The 22,311-nt window shown below is 39.9% G+C and overlaps 3 protein-coding genes across 5 annotated transcripts; 1 reads left to right on the forward strand and 2 right to left on the reverse strand.

The window, feature by feature from the left end:
• Positions 1 to 158: 158 nt before the first annotated feature.
• Positions 159 to 5,035, reverse strand: ankra2 (ankyrin repeat, family A (RFXANK-like), 2). 2 transcript variants are annotated; one of them, XM_080046291.1, is made up of 9 exons: positions 4,962 to 5,035; positions 4,305 to 4,675; positions 3,519 to 3,677; positions 3,352 to 3,417; positions 2,711 to 2,808; positions 2,492 to 2,617; positions 2,276 to 2,342; positions 2,039 to 2,119; positions 159 to 1,310 (listed from the first exon to the last, which is right to left on the reverse strand). In XM_080046291.1, exons 2-9 carry the CDS (start codon positions 4,621 to 4,623, stop codon positions 1,255 to 1,257), a joined length of 972 nt encoding a protein of 323 aa, XP_079902417.1. In that variant the 5' UTR covers positions 4,624 to 4,675; positions 4,962 to 5,035; the 3' UTR covers positions 159 to 1,254. The 2 variants fall into 2 exon arrangements, with proteins under 2 accessions (XP_079902417.1, XP_079902418.1); XM_080046292.1 differs by having other exon boundaries at positions 4,305 to 4,624; positions 4,962 to 5,028.
• A 2,727-nt stretch (positions 5,036 to 7,762) lies between these two features.
• Positions 7,763 to 13,827, reverse strand: btf3 (basic transcription factor 3). Of its 2 annotated transcripts, none has more exons than XM_080046502.1 (6): positions 13,769 to 13,827; positions 11,236 to 11,304; positions 10,727 to 10,840; positions 10,117 to 10,318; positions 9,591 to 9,647; positions 7,763 to 8,335 (listed from the first exon to the last, which is right to left on the reverse strand). In XM_080046502.1, the coding sequence occupies exons 2-6, from the start codon at positions 11,302 to 11,304 to the stop codon at positions 8,289 to 8,291; spliced, it is 489 nt and encodes a 162-aa protein (XP_079902628.1). In that variant the 5' UTR covers positions 13,769 to 13,827; the 3' UTR covers positions 7,763 to 8,288. The 2 variants fall into 2 exon arrangements, with proteins under 2 accessions (XP_079902628.1, XP_079902629.1); XM_080046503.1 differs by having other exon boundaries at positions 13,706 to 13,785.
• Positions 13,828 to 19,410: 5,583 nt separating this feature from the next.
• foxd1 (forkhead box D1) lies at positions 19,411 to 21,412 on the forward strand. Its single transcript, XM_080046800.1, has one exon. It carries the CDS (start codon positions 19,701 to 19,703, stop codon positions 20,823 to 20,825), a length of 1,125 nt encoding a protein of 374 aa, XP_079902926.1. The 5' UTR covers positions 19,411 to 19,700; the 3' UTR covers positions 20,826 to 21,412.
• Positions 21,413 to 22,311: the final 899 nt, after the last annotated feature.

Here is a 22,311-nt window from a genome sequence, read left to right on the forward strand (position 1 = left end):
GCGTAATCACACACAGAGGACACACACACACACACACACACACACACACACACACACACACACACACACACACACACACACACACACACACACACACACACACACACACACACACACACACACACACACACACACACACAGACACAGACTCTGTTGAATGCAGTTTAAAAACATCCTTTAATTAAATAACAGCTTCAATAAATTGACTTACAAACAGTCGTTTGACATTTTCTTTTGACTTGAAATCAGATGAATACCTGTACAGGAGGACGATACTGAGATCGATTCATGTTATTTTTTTGATACACCACTTATGAGTGATAGAAAACATAAGCACCCTCATACAGTGGACATTTAAATGAGGTCTGAAGTCTTAAAAAAGAAATCACTAAATATCAGTGGACTTCACAATACAGAGAAATAAACCAGACTGTACATCAATTACAATACAACACACAATGTCTAAAATGACTATTCAAATAAATACAATACAAAACCAACACAAATGATTCTTTATGACACAAGAAGCAGCTTGGCACAGTCACAACCATGTGCATTCCATTCTGTAACAATGGATTAACTTTGAATGCACCCACTGGAAGTCTTCAGAAAAGAGCCCTAGAAATGTGCCCTCACTACGAAGACCCAACGGTAATGAACACGAGAGAACGTAACATATTCCATTAATATTATTTTATATATCTTAAAAACCGTTCCATATTATGGTTAATAAGATAGTGTAAAAAAAACACTTGCTTTGCTACGGCGGGGAAAAGGATGCAACAGCCGACGAAGGCACGTGATGATGTGATACACTATATTAAAAGACTCCAATCAAAACCTCCATCCATTTTTAAAGCAACACCAATCCTAACATTGCACTGGCCCTGTTTTGCAGAACACTACAAATGGAGTGCAATGCATGCTGGGTTATCGTAAAGAATTTAAATGTAAATTTCAGTTTTTTGGAAAATCTGTCAGTGTGTGTATAGATCGGATTTGCTAGGCCAAATTCAATGTGAAAAGGTGCAGAGTGAAACTGTCTAAAAAAAGGTTTCAAATTGAAATTCACACACACCACAAACCTTGATAAGCACCACGGCAACATAATAATGTCCGTATGATGCTACTCTGATGAAGTGTCACTAAAATGGAAATGGATATATTCCCGTTGGAGGTGCGCGCTACATGATTGTCCAGAGCTCAGTGTTGTCCCTTCTGAATTAGTTTTTTTTCTCAGTTTTGTGTCTCAGTTCATTCTCTGATTCCCATCAGTAGCTTGAGTAGGTGAGCCTCCATCACCTGTTGAACTAAACACAGACACATACAGTGTGTTACTGAACGCTTATGGAAAGGAGACATAAGAGGATTGGTCAGAAAAAAAAATCACAGGCTTTAACTTTATGATAGAAATTAAACTTGAATTTTAACTTAAAATTATTTATTTGAATTTGTGGCAGGATCTTGAAATTATGTATTTAATACTAAAAACACTTATTTTTTTAAGATTATCTTTTTGGCATTTTCAAGCTTTATTTGACAGTACAGAGTTGAAATGGGGAGACAGAGAGAGAGAGAGAGAGAGAGAGAGAGAGAGGGAGGATGACATGCAGTAAAGGTCCACGGGTCGGATTTGAAACCCGCGACCACTACAACGAAGGAGCCAATATGGTACGCGCTCTATCCACTACACCACCCCAATAAAAACATTAAAAAAATTAAAAAAAAACATTTATATTCTTCCAATGTAATCAGATCTTTTAGGTGATATATTTTTTATGAAGTAAAATGTATTTAAATCATGTATCAAAATAATGTGCTGCCTTTGATGTGGTGTGGAGGGGTCTTCATTAGTTTAACATGACTTTCTTTCCTTGACAGTTTCATTACTGAATTTAAAATTGTAGAGATTGTTGTGAAATGTATTGTCGTCCTCATGAGACAAACACTGTTTTTCTCAGCCTTTGTGTGAGCCTTCTTTAAATGTATTTTCCTACTAAACCTAGGCTTTAGATTTTAGTGTTTACTTGACACTTACCATTGCGGTGGCCCATTGCCACAGCCATGTCCATCGCATTGAAGCCAGATTCTGACTCAAAGGTAGGATCAGCACCGCTCTCTGGAATATATAACCACACCATAACTTTAGGATTGTACAGGTTTATGTTCAATAAAACTAAAATAATTGCTTTTTATTTTAATTATGTAAACGTAAACACCTAAGAATTATGGATACATTTTTTCTGCACTTTCAGTATAAGACTTAAGTTCTCACCCAATAAGATTTCCACACAGCGCACGTGGTTCCCATGGACTGCGTAAAGTATTGGGGCTCCTCCATTCTGAAACACACACACAACGAACATCACAACAGGCCACACACAGACACACACACAGACACACTTGAGTGAAAGCTTTCCGTTACATACATTTTTGTTCTCTTTAACCAGGTCCAGTAAACATGTGATAAAAGCTTAGTATTCTCTCTTACCCAATCATATTCATTGACATCGACACCACAGTCTATGAGCATCTTCACGATGTCTGTGTATCCCTTACTGCAGGCCAGCGACAGGGCACTCTCCCTCCCTTTGGCCAGGAGGTTGGGGTCAGCACCCTAAGGCAAAGCATCATACAGATATAGAATGAAGATCAGTAGAGGAATAACCCAAGAGATATGATACAATAAAGTCAGTTCAGGTTTTCATACATTTTGGAGCAGAAACTCGACCACAGCGATTTGTCCGTGTGCTGCGGCCCACATCAGCGGGGTAAAGCCTTCCTCGTCCTGGTGGTTGATCACTGTCTCTATTGAAAGGAGACAACAAAAAACGATTTTGTTCAAACAACATGATCACCACATATATTTTCACAATCATAAACTGACATCGTGGGAGACGCTGTGACAACTGTAATATATCAAAAAGCAATGAAGAGAGATACTACTTTTCTGAATGTTTATTACAGTATGATTTCAAAATATTTGATGTGGCTGTTACAAAGACTGCAGTATAACTAAAACAGTATAATTACTTGTTATATAGAAAGTGACATTTCCTTTTGAGCATGTGATTTATGTGAAATATTAAGACAATTAGTCGATCAACAGCACTATTTTGATAATCAAATAATTGTTGTTAATTTTATTCAGAAAAAGATTTCTTTAATGAAGGCGTCACATTGGGCTTGAAAATGTTCTTCCATTAGTAACAATTGTATACAGAACAACTAATCTAGTAATTGAGAAAAATAGTATGCAGATACATCAAAATAACAGACATTAAAATAATTCCAACTTGCAGCCCTAAACTATGACAAATTCCCATCTGCCGATAAGTGTGTGCTCCTTACCTTGTTCAATCCTGCTGGCTAGGAACACCATTTCCCCTTGAGCTGCGAGCTGGTGAATGGACAAAGCTGAGAGAAATAAACATAAATGTATTTATTAAGGGTTTGCATCAGGTTGTTAGGAAGATTGAATCAAATAAAGGTTCATCACAAGCCGTGTTACTACTTACAATGCACCAGCAGCGGTGTGGAGGAGACCTCGTTGCCACGGTGTTTATTGGTGAGTGTGGTGGACTGCTTGATGGGGGAGAAATGTTTGGTTGTGGACGGCGTGTAGACGTGACGCACTTGAATGCCCGGGGAAGGGGACGTCTGGATATTACACTCAGCTGAAAACAGAAGAAGACATTTAATTTGAATCAGACACAAAATAACCACATTTATAATGTAAAAAAATACATTTTAGTAGTAGGGAGTGGGACTTATAGGCCTCATTAACAAGACACGGATTCTTTTCCCCGTCCCATAGACACTCACACACCCATATTTGAATGCAAACTGTTCATGTACATATTTCTGACCATAATCACGCTGGCACAATTGAACAGCTCTTCTTTCTAAATAGAAAATTGAACAGTATACATGTCATTTTGCAGACGGCCAGACACTTTTATTCACAGCGACATACAACTAAAAGTAGGCAGTAAGCATAAACATCTTGCCTAAAAGATACTCACTACACTAGACCCCGATTTGACTGTGAATTGAACCCCGATTTCCCCATCCCAAAGATAGGGGAGTTATCTACCTAGCTATCCATATTCTCTTTTGAAAATAATTCACTGTTAGTGTTTCTACTGTATATAAATGTACATTCTTTTTAACTTCTTTTCTATGGGCAAGGTTTACTGTGTGCACCAACAGACGAGGGAACACCCCTTGTATGTGTGAACTGTGAACCTATCTATCTTTAATACGGCTGATTCTGAACCAAAGAGGACTCCTCATCGTCATACCTTTGAATAACACCGACGCCACCTCCAGATCGGAGTTGACTTGGTCCTGGATGTTCTTGCTGTCCTCCTCGTTCAGCGACTTGACGAACCGGGAGCAGACGTTCATGTCGAAGCGGTTGGGCAGGATGAACTTGATGCCCATGGCCACGTTTTGGGGTTGGTGGCCCGCCGTGTCTACCGGGCTACCACCGGTCGACGGCTCGGTCTTGATGGAGCCCAGATCAGGCATCACACAGATCCCCTCCATAGCTTCGCCGGGACCCAGGCAGTCTGCCGCGGCCCCGCCTGACGCTGACACGGTAACGTTAACACCGTCCATCCTTTGAACACACACCGGGGCTGTCGGTTAACACTGAGGTTCACCTGCACGCCTGAAAATAACGAGACAACTCATACAATTCGTCAACGATACCTTACTTTTGATGACGCTGCTCAATTCAATCATGGACTATAGCCTATACGATCTAAATACAGAAACTCCTAACGTGAAATATATGTAAACATTTGTCTGTTAGCTCAGTTAGCACAAAAGCTATTGTTATTGTACCCTTCCCTAAGTCACAGTAATAACCAGTGGGAAAAAATTAGTTTTGACAATAACACGTTGAACACAGACGTCTTAAAACGCTATTCAATAAAAATTAAGTCATTCCTTACTCGATAAATCATTGTTTTACTTAAAATATCCTCATGCGGTCAACCCTTTTTTTTCCTTGGTGTTTTGATTGATCTGCGCATGCGTAAACAACGGGGTCCATCCACTATTAAAGTCCCCACTTTTTTGGTTCCGGTGTGGTAAAAGGGACTGGACTGGGTGGGCTCTAAAATCTGTCCCACATAAATATAAACAAGTATATTAAATGATGTGTATATATATTAAATATGAAACCAAACAGTAATGACGCTATAAACTGCAAATTAAATTGCAATTATTTGATTACAAGAAAAGTTAAAGTTTTGGACTGCAAGGTTGTTTATGCCTCAAAATAAGTTGCCTATCTGTTCCTAAAGGTAGATGTAGGCTAATTCATTAAGTTGTAGTCGCTTGGAGGTAAAATAATAACAGCTTTAATTAATTTTTGTTTGATTTAGGAAAATAAAGCTTATTGTAGACCATCATGTGTTGGGCTGTTATAGGCGTGTAGCCCATTTTATTACTACACACATAAAACAGTTCTTATTCCCCACAAACATAAACAGACATTCCTGTCCCTAAAGGGGGCTGAATAACATGCTTTCAGTTTTTCTGCTCATCACAATGTATCATGATATTAATGTTATACCCGAAAGTGTAGGAAAGTTTAACGCAATGGGAAGAAATTCTGTCAGCTCAATCTGTAGCCTGCATCTTTTATATTGGTATGCATGACAACACATCCTGGCGTCTAAATGTGGCCAGGGATGGGGCATGGGGGAGTTGTAATGTTGACTAATTCAATGGTAGCTACTATGTGAAGTTACTCCAGTGTTACACCCTAATGCCTCCCAATCCTTTTACATTATAAATGCCTGTCTTAGCATTTTGGTTTCGTCATCCTTGGCAAATTCCTCTCTGGCTTTAAATATTCAATAGTTAAGTTCCATGTTGCATGTCTTTGTTAGTTTGACATTTGACACAGTTGCAATTTTAATTCACCGCTTTGCAATCTCAAGTTATCTGAGTGTTAGTACTGAGTGAGTGAGAATTACAGCACATCTTTTCTCTACTTCTTCTTTTTCTGTTGTCGAGGGGACCAGTTATACATCTCTGTATAAAAGGGTACGGGGTGGATATTTGCTCCACGTCATGTATTAAGGCTGGAAATACGATCACAGACATTTCATATACTATAATAGGCCAATTATACTTTATAAAAATACAAACACTAATAAATATGTGTGTGTGTGTGTGTGTGTGTGTGTGTGTGTAAAATAGCTATATCGTTTCATTTATGACAGATCTTGTTGGATTGGGAAAAACAACATTCTACTCTCCCTCCTAACCTCTTAATGGCCTTGAGGTTTTCTTATTACCTATATTATTATTAGACTCTGAAGTTGCTGGTTTTCTGACCTCAATGAGATAACCAGATGAGGTTGATTGATGTTTTAATATCAACTGTGTGTTGAAAATATGAAGAAAAATGGCCAAAATCAACGTTTGGTAATCGTTAGTCCTGCCAGACGTGAAGGCCACCAGTCAGTCACTCCGTCCTCCTCAGATGTAATTGCTGCTTCGCGTGTGAGAGATGAAGGACAAATGTTGACTCAGGCAATCCATTGTAAATTGTAACCTGAGTTGCTCTCAGAAATCGAGTGATCTGAAACGGAACTCTTAAATACTATTCTTTGGATAGAATAGCCCAGAGTTAATCTTCAATTCAAAGATACAGTAATGTCTATAGGGTTATTTTTTTTTGCAATTTCACTGTTTTATAGTATATATTTCATTCATATAGTCACTACCACATGTGAAAGATTAAATTACTTTTTAACTGGTTTTGTGTTGGAGAACTTTGGCAGGTGTTGCTTCGAGATGAGAAATATTAAAAAAAATACCTAAATAAAAAGTAACATACTCTTAACAAAATATAGGTCCAATCAGAAATCATTTTGGAAATGTAAATAAATATTACATGAAGTCACTTGCATAAACTTAACTGACTTAATTACTGATTAATTTGGCAGAACCGACCCCATTATGTTTCCCAGTGCTATTAACTAAAGTATTTGATCAATCAAATTTTCGACCAGATGGCAACATTTCAGTCAGACATTTCACAAAAATGTAAAGCTGATAATGGCACAACAGTTAAAGTTGGGGATTGCCATAGTCTTTAGTATTCAACTTCGACCGACCCTGCTTCCCCATCCCCAGAGCCATGTTGTTTCTTAATTTATAATCCTGTATTATTCATTAGCATATCTACACCATTACAGTGAAGCTTAAAACACCTTTTGTCTGGTAGCCAAATCCTGAAGCCGGTGATGCAGGGGAAAGTGTTTAATTCCTAATCTACTTAAAAGTTGAGTGATCCTTTAACTGGGGTTGTGTAATAATGTAAACAGTCCGGTCAAAGATCAACCTGCACTCTTTAAGCATGCCAATAAACTCAAATAAAGGGGAAAAAAATTAAATATCCCCGAGTTCCAAATCACATACTTTTTCTTTTTACTACACTACATACTAAAGTACAGTAGAGTTAAAGGGGTCACAGGAGAGAAAGAAAATCAGATAAGGACGTTTTTTTTTCTTCATTATGTCGAGAAATGTCAAGAATAAAGATGAATACACCAAAATGCTATTGGAGTTAGTGGAGCATGTATGTGTTTTCAGCATACTACAATTGATGTGCATGTATTGGGACATCCTAAATCTTTTTCTGGCATACTAAATAGTAGGGAAGTATGGGAATTGGAGCGCAGGGTTTATTTCAGCTTTGGACATCCTAGGAAAAAACAACAACAGATACTTTGGCCAGTTATTGACACAGTAGCAAAGGTTTTTATTCCAGATATGGTGGGTTTCGAGCGAGGCCACATACAATCAAGGTTCAGTAACAACAGCAGAGAGCCTTAAAAACACCACATTTTTTACACACAATCTCTCACTCTTTAACTGGACATACAGGCCACAAGAGCACAACAAGCATTTTGGAGAGTCTGGTGGAAAAACAAAGAGGTGGAATAAGTACTAGAAATACCTCATGCTTAATGCTTACATACTGCAAACCCGCCCCCAAGTTATGAATACTTTAGAGTACTATTTCTAGAAAATTACTCAAAAATAATTCACTTTAAGGGAGTTTAGCAAGTACTTGGTTCAGGTGTTGGGACGCGTTACAGAAATTCTCACGGTCAAAAAGTTGACTGGTTGATTATCCATCTTTTTCGGGTACTTTAGGTAATTAGCGTTCCACCTCTGGAATCAGACAGAGAAACATCTTGTGCCGCGCGGGGTCCTGTCACGTTCTGACACTCCGGGGAGAGAGAGTCCCGTCTCCTCTAGTTAGCCTCGTCCTTGGAAGCTTCGTCAAAATTCTCCACCAGATCTGAAACAAGAAAAGATTGAAAGTGTTAAATCGAGGTGTGTGTGTGTGTTTGTGTGTGGGGGGGGTGCACAAATGACTCCCAGGCAAAATCCAGGAATAGCATTTATCTGAAACACAATAGGTGTAGGTAATGCATCCCAATTATTTGCTCATCTTCCCCCACACTACTTTAAAGGTGGAGTCAGCAATTCTGAGGAATGGTTGTTGTCAAAATCGGTAAATATCTCCTCATCATCCTCTACCTGACTGTATTGTGTGTTGAAAAAAAAATCTAATGTTAATACACAGCCTAGGCTCTGTAAACAGGCATGCTGCGAACTAGGGCTGGTCCCTGTTGTTTAATCTAGGCTTTGTATAACCACCAATTTTTTCCCCTACTGCACAGACAATATTGACAGCAGGGAGTGGATTGTGGAAGAGATGTTCACTGATTTTGACAACCAGCATTCTCCAAAATATCTAACTCCACCTTTAACAGAGTGCAATGCACTTGACATTCGAGGCCCCTCACAATCACTGAACGCAGCTGTACAAATTATGGAGGTACAGCATCAAAAAAACTTGGCTTCAATCACTCCATGAAATGTGAGAAATCTGCCTCATCCAAAGTTCTGGCTCAAAGGGGTCGAGGGGTTAACATGGAAACAATTCTACAGGTCTGAGTCAACATGTTCCTTCAAAAGGGAAACTTAACTCCAATAACAACATGATGGCCATGGCCGTTAACCCCGTGCCATAGGGCTTACACTACGCCTATTGCAGAGTACATGTGTAATCGTTTGTTACATTAGGAGAGAGGGAGAGGGAGAGAGAGAGCAAGAGAGAGAGAGAGAGAGAAGTCCTGGGAAAAAGCAAGAGATTATTGTAATGGCAACCTCATGTTTTTCGGCCCATTTTGCACACAAAGAAAAGCAAACTTGGATCTAGAGATCTTATAAACAATGAACGTGAGATCCAAACACGAAAGCCCTTTCATTGCACCGTCATCTCCAGTCACTGATGAATTCCCCACTCTTCTTATAACCCCCTTTCACAGGCCAAAGGAAAACAAACTCGCCACGGTTATTTAACGAGAGTAAGAAGACCAAAAAGAGAAAAACGTATAAAAAAAAAACGATAATGGACAAGTGTGAAGGACTGAGTTTGATGTGAGACGGCCCAGACTTTGGCCTCGAGGCGCTGTTGAAGTAATGTTTTCGTTTGAACCGTAGGATGTGAACGGATAGAGTGAAACATGAGGCGTTCAAGCACTCACCTGGAACGTCGTCATCCTCTTCCTCTACCGTGGCGATCGGCGCTAGTCCGTCTGACGCTGTGAGGGGAGAAAACCAGCAGGGAGTTTAGAGAGCAGTTTAGTTTGAATGGTAAATGGACTCCACTTATATAGAACAAACTTTCCCCTGGTTTTTCACAGACCCAAAGCGCTTTACATTGTTTTGTACACATTCACCCAATCGCACACACTTTCATACACTGATAGCAGCAGCTACCACGCAGGGTGCAAGCTAACTATCGGGAGCAATTTAGGGTTCAGTGTCTCTTTGCCCAGAGACACTTGGACAACGTGACGGGGGAATTCAAAATTAGGCTGTAGCCCATTGTCTGCTTTACTACAATAACAAAGCATATTCTCAACATTTTGACTTTTTTCCTCAAACATAAGCAGAAAATACAGCAACGCAATCTTTACTGTGTGATCTATGCTATATATTATAACCACACAGCTATGAATCTATCTATAGTATAAACAGCACAGCCTTGGTATTACAGGTTATACTGACCCTGTTTGGGCAGGGCCTCTGCCAGTCTCCTGAGGCTGGTCAGACTGTCGGCTCCCAGCTGGTTGAGGATGCCCGGCAGCATCTCCGTCAGCTGCTTGGTCTCTGCGTGGCCCGTGATGGTGAAGGTGTTGGCAGCCAGCGACGCCTGCACTTTGGGGTTGTTGAAGTGGATGACCGTGCCCTGGTTTGTAAACATGTTAACCTGGAAACACAAAGCAAAAATGTCTTACCGTTAATGACATAATAAACAAAGCAGTACTGAAAGAGATTTAACCTTTAAGGTGGTAAGTCAGCGATTCTGGGAACACTTGTTGTCAAAATCAGTGTTAAAACACAGCCTAGGCTCTGTAAACTGGTGTGTTAACAAAAGGCCCTAACATAGCTAGCAACATGCCCGTTTACAGAGCCTAGGCTGTGTATTGATATTGAATGTATTTCATTCACATAACACACACACACACACACACGTAGTGGATTAAAAGATTTTCAGTTTTTGACGAAAAGTGATTTTGATAAACTTTCTCCAAAATCGCTGACTTTACCTTTAGAATCAAAGGGGGGGGGGGGGGGGAGGGGGAAAAACACTTGACACAAGCTTTTCTAAACCTACCTCTTCAATACCGGAGATGTTGTTGACTCCGAGTTTCTTTAGGGAGAATTGGAGCTTCTTGTCATCTGCGGTGGCTGTTCTGTGTACGACCTTCTTCTTTCTGCGAGCGCTACCCTGTTTGAAAAACAAACATATCTGTGTGTGAACATCTAGATCTTCATCATATTTGAACTATTAATGCTTCATCTCCTCAGTTGGACATGGGACTGTTTAGGCTTCAAAGCTGATGGCTGGGTTTTATTTTGGTTCACTCTCTAGCCCACTGTTGCTATGTTACGCAAACTGTAGATAAAATTGCTGGTTGTCATAGAAACTACTTGTAAAAATGTCCAGCGCTTGAGGTGTGTGTATCTTCACTGTCTGACATCAAAGCCTTTGTCACCATCTCGTCTAGTTAGTGTATAAATAAATAAATACACATTGAGAGCATTTAAAATAGCCGAGAAGGCCAGGTGCCATGTCTAAATATATCATTTCTTTTAATGAGACACATTTATTTTGTCATTTACCTTTCCGCCGATGCGGACTTGCGCCTGCAGTTTAGCAAGTTTTTCTTGATTCATAATTGTTTCTTTCATCTGAAAAAAAGAAGAAGGAAGTACAATGAGTAAGAGTGTCTCAGACTGTGACACCAGCTGATCTTTACACTGACTGACAGCCTCTAGGATTAACACACCCTAAAGGCTACAATGAAGTTAAGTTGTGTAAAGCTGTAATATTGTATGTCGTGCAAACATTGCAAATTTACGTTGATAACATGAAGTGCAAGGCTAGACAAGGCAAGTTTATTTATATAGCAAAAGTCAGACACAAGGCCATTCAAAGTGCTTTACAGGGGCATAACATACAACGAGATTAGACATTAGAAATTGCATTTGAGAGGCAATAAAAACAAAGAACAACTACAGGCAGGCAAATTGCCAGAAACATTTTATTTCTCATGCCCTGATCGTGGTTTAAAGACGAGGTTTCTTCAATCTCCCATCACAGCTAGGCTAGACATAAAAGATGACATACATTTCACATTAGCAATTTCTTTTGCGTTTACAAGAAATTAAGCTATATTTTGCCTTGATTTGGGTACATGAAATGAACCCTAAATCCAAGTCCATTATGTTTTTTACACATCAATGAGTCAGTGATCCACTCCATCAAGACTGTGCAGAGAGGCAATGACTACGGTTACATGCACAGCAATACTCCCATATTAACCCGGTTAAGATCATATTCAGAATAATAATAATAATAATAATAATACATCAAATTTTTATAGCGCTTTTCCCAGTGCTCAAAGACGCTTCACAAAAGTTAAACAAAACAAACAAACAAAATGTAACGTTTAAAGGTTAAAAGCAAGGGTGAAAAGGTGTGTTTTTAGGGCTGTTTTGAAGGATGAAAGAGTGTTGGTATTGCGGACATCGCCATATCCCCATAGCTGCTGCACATGTTAACACCTTATTTGCAATAGTGTCTTAACCAGAGTATTGACCTAAATCAGAATATGCTGTGCGGGTAAACGTAGGCAATGTAACATCCTAGCAGTGACTAATGTAGGTGCAGCTGAAGACTATTAACAAATCATTAAGCACACAATGCCTGACTTGAGGAGAATGATCTGGTGTATTCATGTACTGCAGGCTCTGATCTCACTGAGCTCAGCAAATACAATCTATCTAACTGAGACAATCAATGAGGTTTGTAATGCGTGGCGTTTAAAGGGTGATATAGAAAGAGAAAATGGATGATGGTGGCATAGTGACAGATATCGGGTAAATGATGTGTCTGTCCGTCTTATCAGAACTAAACGGCAGTGCATAGAATGATCCCCACCCATCTGACAACATTTCAAGCGGGTAACACCCCAAGCACCACACGCCCTTTGTTGCTTAAATGTAACATGGATCCTTCCTTCGTGATTTTCTCTACTTATGACATCTATTGCAGTATGTCCGTCCCTTACTCTGTCGACTCTCCCTGAGATTTCTTAAATTTTTTAATTCCCGGTAAAGGGTTTTTACTGGGAGTTTTTTCTCAGCCGAGCTAAGGGTGTAAGGGCAGGGTGTCATATTGTATCATATATCATATTGTATGAAATGTAAAGCCCACTGAGACAAATGTATTTGTGATGTTGGGCTATACAAATAAAACTGATTTGATTTGATTTACATTTCGGGTTATTGTGAAGAGGGCGCCATCAGCATCACGACTTCACTTTAAAGCACCGTTACTTTCTCTATTGAAAGGGCGTCACTGTCCATACCCGCACACACATAGAAGAGTGTAAACAACAATGCATGCATCAAAGTGTATATCGGCCATCTGACACATATCATTGTAGCTTTTTTAAAGCACGTTGTCCACGCCAGTCTAGTGACATACTACAATGTAGACACATATTCTCAAAGGTAAACAATGTGTAAGCAAGCACGTGATAAGATGTTAGTAGGAAATCCTCCTTTCGAGACACGCGTGCGCTAGCGGGCTGCAGGTGCTTTGATGTGGGTGTGGTAGTCCGAGGTGAGACTGTGTTCAAAGTTCAGAGCGACGAGTAAACCACTGAGAAGCTGTCAGTGCCACAGTTATATTACATTAACCACCGAAAGCTAATAGCTCCCCATGGTATGTTGTCTATAATGTGGATAACAAGAGAAACCAGCAAGATAACACAAAGACTGCGGGAGGAAGGGCCACACAAACACACGCAGACCCTAACATAGCCCGTCAACTAGCTGGCTAGCGTCGGTAGGTTTCCGCTAACGTTTGCTGACTAACTCAAAGAACCATTGTATCGAAACAAGGTGTGGTTTTGGCTTTTGTGCAATAAGTTATAGGCTAACTTCAGCTAGCGTCTTAGCTCAATGGGGGAAGACAGTGTAGTGGACGGCCTGTCACTCACAGCCACACACACTCACAACCCGTTGGTTAGCACAGTTAGCTTGAAACCTCAGGCACCGTAGCGATAAAAAGGCTTTCGTTTACCTCTCGCCGTCGTATCGGGGGGAAACAGAGCACGGAAGAAGGTAATTAAAGCTCCTCACTGACCTGTAAACTAACAGCAGACACATGCGGGGAGCAAGATGGAAGCGCGAGAGAGAGGAGGGCGGAAGTGACGTACGACGAAAAGCGCAATCTAGCGTTGGGATTTTTAATGCCCGGAGTTTGGCTTCAAAGGCAACACTTCAGGTAACACATGCAGACACAAAGCAATAAACAACAGACTAATATATGAACTATTAAAATACCCAGAAGATTCAACAGAGTTTGGCTGTTTGAAGAGGTGGATGTTAAGACATGATTTGAATGTGGGGAGAAAGTCAGTGTCATGAATGGCTTGTGGGAGAGATTACAGAGACGGGTCTACATTCAGTTTCTGTGTAAAATCACGGTCTTTGCCGGCTTAGCAGAGGATGGTTTCGATCCATCGACCTCTGGGTTATGGGCCCAGCACGCTTCCGCTGCGCCACTCTGCTACAAATACATTTCAGATGGTTTTTGGGCTGCCCCTTATTTTGAATATATGCCAATATTGTATCAATATAGATAGATAGATAGATAGATAGATAGATAGATAGATAGATAGATAGATAGATAGATAGATAGATAGATAGATAGATAGATAGATAGATAGATAGATAGATAGATAGATAGATAGATAGATAGATAGATAGATAGATAGATAGATAGATAGATAGATAGATAGATAGATAGATCATTTGAGTATTTCATTACAGTAGCCTACCTTTACACCTAGCCTATATGATATCACCATGACAAATGACTCAAAACTATAAAATGACAACTGCAGTTGGGTATGGTAGCTTGGGTTTGCTGGCTGTCCAAAATGTAGCAGATATGCAATATTTGAAATTCAAAACACGGAAATTATTGTTTTGCTGCCCTGTAAATTGCATGAGCACATGAAGGCAAATTAATTCCATATCCAAATTTGCATACGGCACTCTTGTCCTCCCCAACTTGAGATCATTTCACCTCTGATGATTAAGTCTTAAGATTCCTGCAGTAAAAGTGAAAGGTTATTGAGAGTAAGCATGGACGAGACAGGGGGATATGATATCACTTTTTGCACTCTTTCAGGATTCCACTCCGCTTATCAACCAGGAGATCCACCCTCTGCAAAGTATGCTCTCCAAAATCTATTTTGAAATCATGTGTGGGATTAATCTCGTCAGCTGTGTCTGTTTGTCTTTCAGGTATAATGGAGGTTTTCAGGAAGTTACATTGAAGAAGAAAAAGAAAAACCAGACCGGTGTCATGTCACCGCATTGCATTGTCCATTGAGGCTGCTGTTATTTGAGAAAATTGTGTTTATCTGAAGATGTTTTTCTGTATTATGTTGAACATCATAAGTACAAAATAGTATGTCAAAATCAGCTTCACAAACTGCTGGACAGCCCTTTAATAAAATTCACACACACACACACACACACACACACACACACACACACACACACACACACACACACACACACACACTTCCCTAAAATATTCTGTAAAATACACACAAACAACAAAGTAAATCATTATTAAATGACCACAACATTGCTCTTACAAGCCATATTCATAATGATAAGTATGTTGGTGTGATTTTGTAAATGTATTTTTATTTATTTTTTGGTCTTGGTTTTAGTTTATATATTTATTAAACATATAGGAAGTGACTATTTTCAGCACCTAAAACAGTACCTCTCCTATAGGTTACAACAAGTAAATACAATAACTTCAGAAATAAACAAACAATAATGACATTATGTTTTAGATATAAATAATAAACGAGCATAAGCCTTAAGGTGCAGGCTTAAAGACAACATATGCAAGAACACTTGAATCTATTCATAAATGAAATACATAATTAATGATAAAACAATTAGTATTAAACAATGTCTTCTCTCCGTTGTGCACCCCATAAATACCACATGCCCTGACTGATCATGAAGGTTTGATTGTTTAGAAAAATTGTTCTTGTCTTTGTCTGATAATGTCTTAAAAAATGCACGTAAAATACTAAACTCTGGAGTCAAATGCAAGTGAATTTGCCAACTCCAACCGCATTCCTATCTCTGTTAAAAAGTTGCACTATGTAACTTTGTGTGTGTCAGAGAAGTGAACATTTTCGAAGGTATATTCTCATAACGTAATAAAACAACTTTCCTCACAGGAAGATTGGATCCCTGGAACACTGTTTGAAATCAGAAAGCTTCCTGAAAAGTTACTGTTTCACTGTTGTTGTTTACAGCAGAAAGGCCCACAGTTTCAATTAAAAACATATTCTGGCTCTGAAAATGTAAACTAATCCCCCTTCCCTGAAACTACATAGTGCACATTCAAGGTAGATACAAAGCTTTCAGACCCATATTTTAAACATCCAACTATTAAAAAGGATAACAAAAAGGATGAAAGAAGAGGAGCATCTGAATGCAAGGATACAATCTGCAACAAGTTTTCACCTTTACATGTTTATTTATACACTATTGAGATCCAATGCAATAAAAATAACATATTTCAAACTTTATGTAACCAACTTTTGTACTAAAATCCGTGTGAGTGCGGTATTCCTCTTGTGTGTGGCTAATTTTCTCCTCTCCAGTCCGCCTGCACTGCACGCACACTATCTTTGTTTGGCCTTTGTGCGCATGTGATCCACATTAATCACATGCCCCGCAGACCTGCAGCTCTCTCTCTCTTTCTCTCTCTCACACACAGACACACACACACACACACACACTCAGACGGACCTGCCCGGTGACACTGGGGTTTTGTCAGAGCAAGAGGCGGTGCAGGGCAGACCAGGGATCGCGTTGAAAAAGCTAAGTGCTTTCTTGGTACCCCGTGGCACGGAAAACACCCTCGGATCGCAGAGGGGGAATTTAGAAACACTTGAGAGGTGGTTTACCACACATGCAAACGCTGCTGTCGTAAGTGTCGGCTCAAGGATGAAAACAACACAAATACCGCCTGGTCTTCATTCATTTAATGCATTTTTCCTTTTTTTTCTAGTGATAGTGTCAGTCAGTGCATTCACATAAATTTGAATAGGGCGTTGCGTTTTTATCTGTTTGGCGGTCCCTGCAATCTTCGCTTTATTAGTTTGGAATACACTTGCTTTTAATTTGGAACCCAAATCACCAATTAACTCAGGGCGTTATGTTTGTCAAAAGCAGGGCAATTTTGAGACAACGAAGTTTCGGCATTGAATTAAAATGTTTGAACTTTTTGGATTTGACTAAATGTTGTAGGCCTATAAAGTTCTGTGGAATACGACGAGACGGAGAGAACTTTTTAATTTGCATAGCGTGCCTTTTAAAGTGTCAAATCAAATTATTTTTTCAATTAAGTTTGATTAAATGAATCCATGATATTGTTTCAGCCGAATGACATTTCCGATGAGAACACGTGATATTACATCTTCTCACACGAATGTTTATTGATTATGAATGTAGTCATTTAGGCTAATGGACCATGACAACTTAATCGATTAAAACATCATCAGTCTTAACATCAACGAGTTTTATCCATGCAACAATGTCTCCGTGTCTACGTAAGATAACACTGATTCATGTGGAAGCATTTTCAAATAAGGCCGGTGCGTAACGCGTGCGTAAAAAGTGTGCCATATACTTTCCATAAGTTTTCCATCAACTTACACTCTTTACATGTTTTAACAACCAACTATTACTTTAACCTAAAGTTGATTTGTATTGTGATAGCACATTCTGCTATTTCAAACAGTGAAGGGATGAATAATACACAACATACAGCCTTCAATCAATCAATGCAAATAATTATAAGTCGAAATAAAATTAGAGAAAATTGTTTGTAATTGTTTATTCAATGCTTTAGGCCTCTAGTTATTAATCTTCTATTATGTGCAAAATGAATTATTATTTATAGAAGCCATATGGTTTAGATATGTCACATAAACACTCTTCTTTACAATAAATTCTTTAGGAAAAAACATGTTATTTCAAGCGAAGTTATAACTAAATTCCTGGTTGTGGCACCTACAGCTGCAAGAGTTTTTAAATCTTTTATTGGCCATAAGTGTTTTTTTATTGTGAGGCAAGTTCTCCGCTAGATGGCGCTGGCCAAATGTGAACCGGTAGAAAAAGTTACTTGAGTAAGTGGCCACACACACACGCAGCCTGAAAACCACACATCAGTTTGGAAGAAAGTCACGAGAAGCGTGTATAGACTTTATTATTTATTAGAAGTTAGAAGAATTACAGTTCTTTAAATGCGACTGAAACTTTTTGGAGAACCGAAAAGGTGAGAGAAAAATTGCACATAAGTTTTTGTAAAGTTTTTTTTTCTTTTAATAGTTTGATGAAACTCACTCAGAGTTCAATATTCTTTGGGTAAATGTGCCTTTTTTTCTTTTATATATAATTTATTTATTATTTTTTTTTTTTGCTAAATGTAGGTGCCATTTCTGCTGATATATATGAATAAACTAACTCACATTTGAAGGCAATACGGCTGAACGGCAACACGTGTGTCGTCAGTGTAAAATCAAAAATAAAATGTCTTTATTAACAAGCCAACTCGATTACCTCATTCTTACTCATCTCGATTTACTAATCCATCAATGACTGGAAAACATACGGATACTAGTTTTTAAAATGCAACAGTCATGACTAAATGAGCTTCACGTGTTTTAACCAGGCTCCATTGATTGCAATATTCAATCCAGACAATTAGATATATTAATATGCTTTTTAATCGGTTTGAACACTTTCTGCAATTCAGAACATAAGCACTTTTTATTATGAATGTTTTTCATTCTATATTTGCTTTGATAAACATACAGACATGTTTTTTTCTTTTATTCATTAAGCTTCATAATCTTAACTCGTCAAATAAAATAAATAGAAATTAGTGAAATATATATATATATACACACACACACACACACACACACAAACACGCAAACAGCAGCATGGCCCAGACGCACGGCAGAGGCCTTATATCTGGGGCTTGCATGCTCTGCGTGACCCGTGACTGATTCGAGTTAACAGCTGACTCTTTTCCATTACAAATGGCTCGCGGATAATCTAGATAACTACCGGATCACGCAACCTGAGCTGCCTGGATGTGCTGCACCAGTCTCCCGCACATCTATCTCAGAATGAGGCAGCCATGATGCTAAATATTAAGGAATCTTATTTTTTGAAATGTGAGATTTGAACAACCTATTTTTATTTTTTGGGGTATTTATTTATTAATTAATTTAATACGGAGAGTTTTAAAACATGCGCATGCTCCCTTTACACACTCAGCTTAAATAAATAAAACGGTTGTCAAAATATCAACGGCCAAACCAGTAATGACGCTTTCTTTACAAGGCGTTTTTTAATCTTCTTCTAAAATCTAATTTTGCGCAAAACACTTTTGCTGCAGCTGGAATACAAATCTTCAGATCAGAGTGGACTGCAGACCATTTAAAAGGATAAAAGGATTCATGCCACACCAAACTCTTTTTCTTTCTTTTTTTTTACCACAAATTTTCAAAGACTTTTTTTTTTCTTATTTCATTTTTTTCTCCCTCTTTTCATTCGCCTCGGTGACGTTTCCCCGGCCATGTGATCAGGGCGGCGGTATAAATAAGGACAGAAGATCCGCCCCTTCTGTGATTCAGGTCTGGACCTTTTTGCAGGTTTTTCTCCAGGCTGTTGGGACCCTTTCGTTCAAGGGCGGCGATCATAATAATAATAAATAATAATAATAATTCCCTAAAACTGAAAACATATGGAAATAGCGATAAAAACAGGAGGACATCTCTCAACGGCGGCGACACGTGCTCCTCTCCTCTCCTCTCCCCCTCCTCCTCTCGCTCATATATGAGTTTTTGAAGAGGGAGAGGGCTGGGCATCTCGCGTGCATCTCATAGTCGCCTTCTTCTTGCTCATCTGGCCCATTGGTTGGAGCTCTAGAGGCGCACAGCCGGTGTATCTGCACCATGACTCTGAGCTCGGAGATGTCCGATGCCTCCATCCTCTCGGAAGAGACCGACATAGACGTGGTGGGCGAGGGCGAGGATGGGGACAACAACCACCACAGCCACCACCGGACGCGCTCCTACATGGACGAAGTGGCCCAGATGCAAGACGAGGAAGACGGCATTCTCCTGGCCGGCTCTCCACCGCCATCCGACGGCGACGGCTCTTCCACCGCTGCCTCGCCGGGGGACCATGCATCCTACAAGCCCACCGGAGGCAAGAACACTCTAGTGAAGCCCCCGTACTCCTACATCGCCTTAATCACCATGTCCATCCTGCAGAGTCCCAAGAAGAGGCTCACACTCAGCGAGATCTGCGACTTCATCAGCAACCGCTTCCCCTACTACCGGGAGAAGTTCCCGGCGTGGCAGAACTCTATCAGACACAACTTGTCCCTGAACGATTGCTTCGTGAAGATACCGAGGGAGCCCGGGAACCCTGGGAAAGGCAACTACTGGACCTTGGACCCGGAGTCGGCCGATATGTTTGACAACGGGAGTTTCCTGAGACGGAGGAAGCGCTTCAAGAGGCAGCAGGCGCAGGATTTGCTGCGGGAACACAGCAGCTTTCTGCCGGCCGCCGCTGCTGCGTATGGGTACGGAGTTGGACCGTACGGTTGTGGAGGTTACGGCATCCAGCTGCAGTCCTACCACGCACACAATGCACTTTTCGCTTTTCAACAGCAGCAGCAACAGCATCAGCAGCACATCTCCAGGCATTCACACCCGCACTCTGGAACCATTATCCCCGCTCCGTCTTTAATGCCCACCACCACTAATACCACGGACTTAGCCAGGAGTAGGTTTTACCCCCATCACCTCAGTCCAAGCCTGGGCAGCGTGCAGGCTGCTGCGGTAGCCCCCGTGCAGCACAAGTCCAGTTCCCCAGTGCAGCGGTCTCCCTTCTCCATAGAGAGTATCATTGGAGGGTCTTGCCCCTCAAGGACTTCTCCGGTAGTCGTACCGATCTTACCGCCTTCCTTGGGGCCTCCTTCGGCGGCCAGCCAGACGCAGAGCGCGGTGCACCCCTCCGGAGCTGTCCTACACCCCGTTGAAAACTTTCCGACTAGAGTTGTCAGCGGCTAAATGGTTAAATGTCTTCCCAAGAAACTTTTCAACAAACTTTTCGAGAAACTTTTTAACACAAAAAAAGAAACCGCAACAAAAACAAAAAAACGCTCCTCTTTGAAGGTAGGATTATTTTTGTATGTTTATTTGATAGCACGCAGCTGAATGATGGACATAAACAAACACTATTGGTGCCTATATTCATGCTGTTTTAAAGAAGAAGATATATATTTATGTTCATTGTTTTCGGTGTGTGAATCAAGACTTTTGACCAGCACGAACTTTTTCTTGTATTGTCCATCAAAGTAACATTTCGTTTCAGTCACTGTTTTAGGGCGTCTCAGGATCTCGACTTAACAGACAGGTTATTATAAATCACATGTTTAAAATAGGCTAATAATGTATTTGTGTCAAACACACCCATGTTAGTTTGGCAAATCAAAACATTTTTTTTTAACAATTTTGATTTGATCTTTGTATTAAAAAAACACAGAGAGCAAAGTCATACGTTTATAATAATATGCAGTGTGTGTTTTATTTCAGTAATAAAAAAGAAAAACATTGTACATTTTTTGGAAAAGTTTTGTGTAATTGAAGTGTGATATTTTTACACGATTTGTTTTTTTCAACAAGAATAAATTTCGTTTTGCAAAAAAAAAAGATAATCAAGTTCGTTTGGAAAATCCATTTATTGAAAAGCGTTGGACTTCCTAGACCTATACTATATTAATGTACTATTCTATAAGCCTAGATTGCCAGGAAATATTACGAAAAATCACAAGCTACCAGTGTGTATGATTTTCTTTACATTGGGATTATGCTAGCTGATAAAGTAAAAACAAGTAAGGCTGGGTTTACAACTGTATTTGCTTTGAATAGGGTTCTGCAAAGTGTTTCACTTACACAGTGTATTTGTGTGTGTGTGTGTGTGTGTGTGTGTGTGTGTGTGTGTGTGTGTGTGTGTGTGTGTGTGTGTGTGTGTGTGTGTGTGTGTGTGTGTGTGTGTGTGTGTGTGTGTGTGTGTGTTTCCTTAGCCTAAAAAATAAAATAAAAGTATTTTATTTAGGCTTAAAAAATGCACTGGTCGGTTTGCTTGGAAGTTGCACACCACATAGACAGTGCTGTAGTGTATACACACATTTTGGATCATGCGCACACGAGGCCTGCGTGTCCATCTGACCTCTCTCACACACTCATCCTCGTAATTACGGTGAAGGTGTCAGTGGGGGTGAGACAGGGGCTGTGTTTGTCGCCGCTTCAGGTCGCTGATTACACTGAGAAAACAACCCTTCATCCGATATTTCATTATCTGCTCTTATTTGACACGTTTTTCTTTCCCCTTGAGAAAAAGGAAATGTTGCTTGCGGAAGTGTGTGTGTGTGTGTGTGTGTGTGTGTGTGTGTGTGTGTGTGTGTGTGTGTGTGTGTTGTATGGTGTGTGTGTGTGTGTGTGTGCGTGCCACCGGGCCAAATAGGTTATGATGTAGTGGTGGTTAAAAAGCCAC

This window comes from Ammodytes marinus, assembly GCF_949987685.1.
Source record: "Ammodytes marinus genome assembly, chromosome: 18".
In the NCBI taxonomy this organism is placed as follows: Eukaryota; Metazoa; Chordata; class Actinopteri; order Uranoscopiformes; family Ammodytidae; genus Ammodytes; species Ammodytes marinus.

Excerpts from the sequence above, each read along its gene's own strand:
- ankra2 (XM_080046291.1), bottom strand. The coding sequence starts at position 4,623 with ATGGACGGTGTTAACGTTACCGTGTCAGCGTCAGGCGGGGCCGCGGCA. Across the intron at positions 2,809-3,351 it reads AGCCAGCAGGATTGAACAAG|AGACAGTGATCAACCACCAG; the intron begins GTAAGGAGCACA and ends TCCTTTCAATAG. Across the intron at positions 2,618-2,710 it reads TCGAGTTTCTGCTCCAAAAT|GGTGCTGACCCCAACCTCCT; the intron begins GTATGAAAACCT and ends GCTTTGCCTTAG.
- btf3 (XM_080046502.1), bottom strand. The coding sequence starts at position 11,304 with ATGAAAGAAACAATTATGAATCAAGAAAAACTTGCTAAACTGCAGGCG. Across the intron at positions 10,841-11,235 it reads AAGTCCGCATCGGCGGAAAG|GGTAGCGCTCGCAGAAAGAA; the intron begins GTAAATGACAAA and ends TTTTTCAAACAG. Across the intron at positions 10,319-10,726 it reads ACATCTCCGGTATTGAAGAG|GTTAACATGTTTACAAACCA; the intron begins GTAGGTTTAGAA and ends TTGTGTTTCCAG.
- foxd1 (XM_080046800.1), top strand. The coding sequence starts at position 19,701 with ATGACTCTGAGCTCGGAGATGTCCGATGCCTCCATCCTCTCGGAAGAG.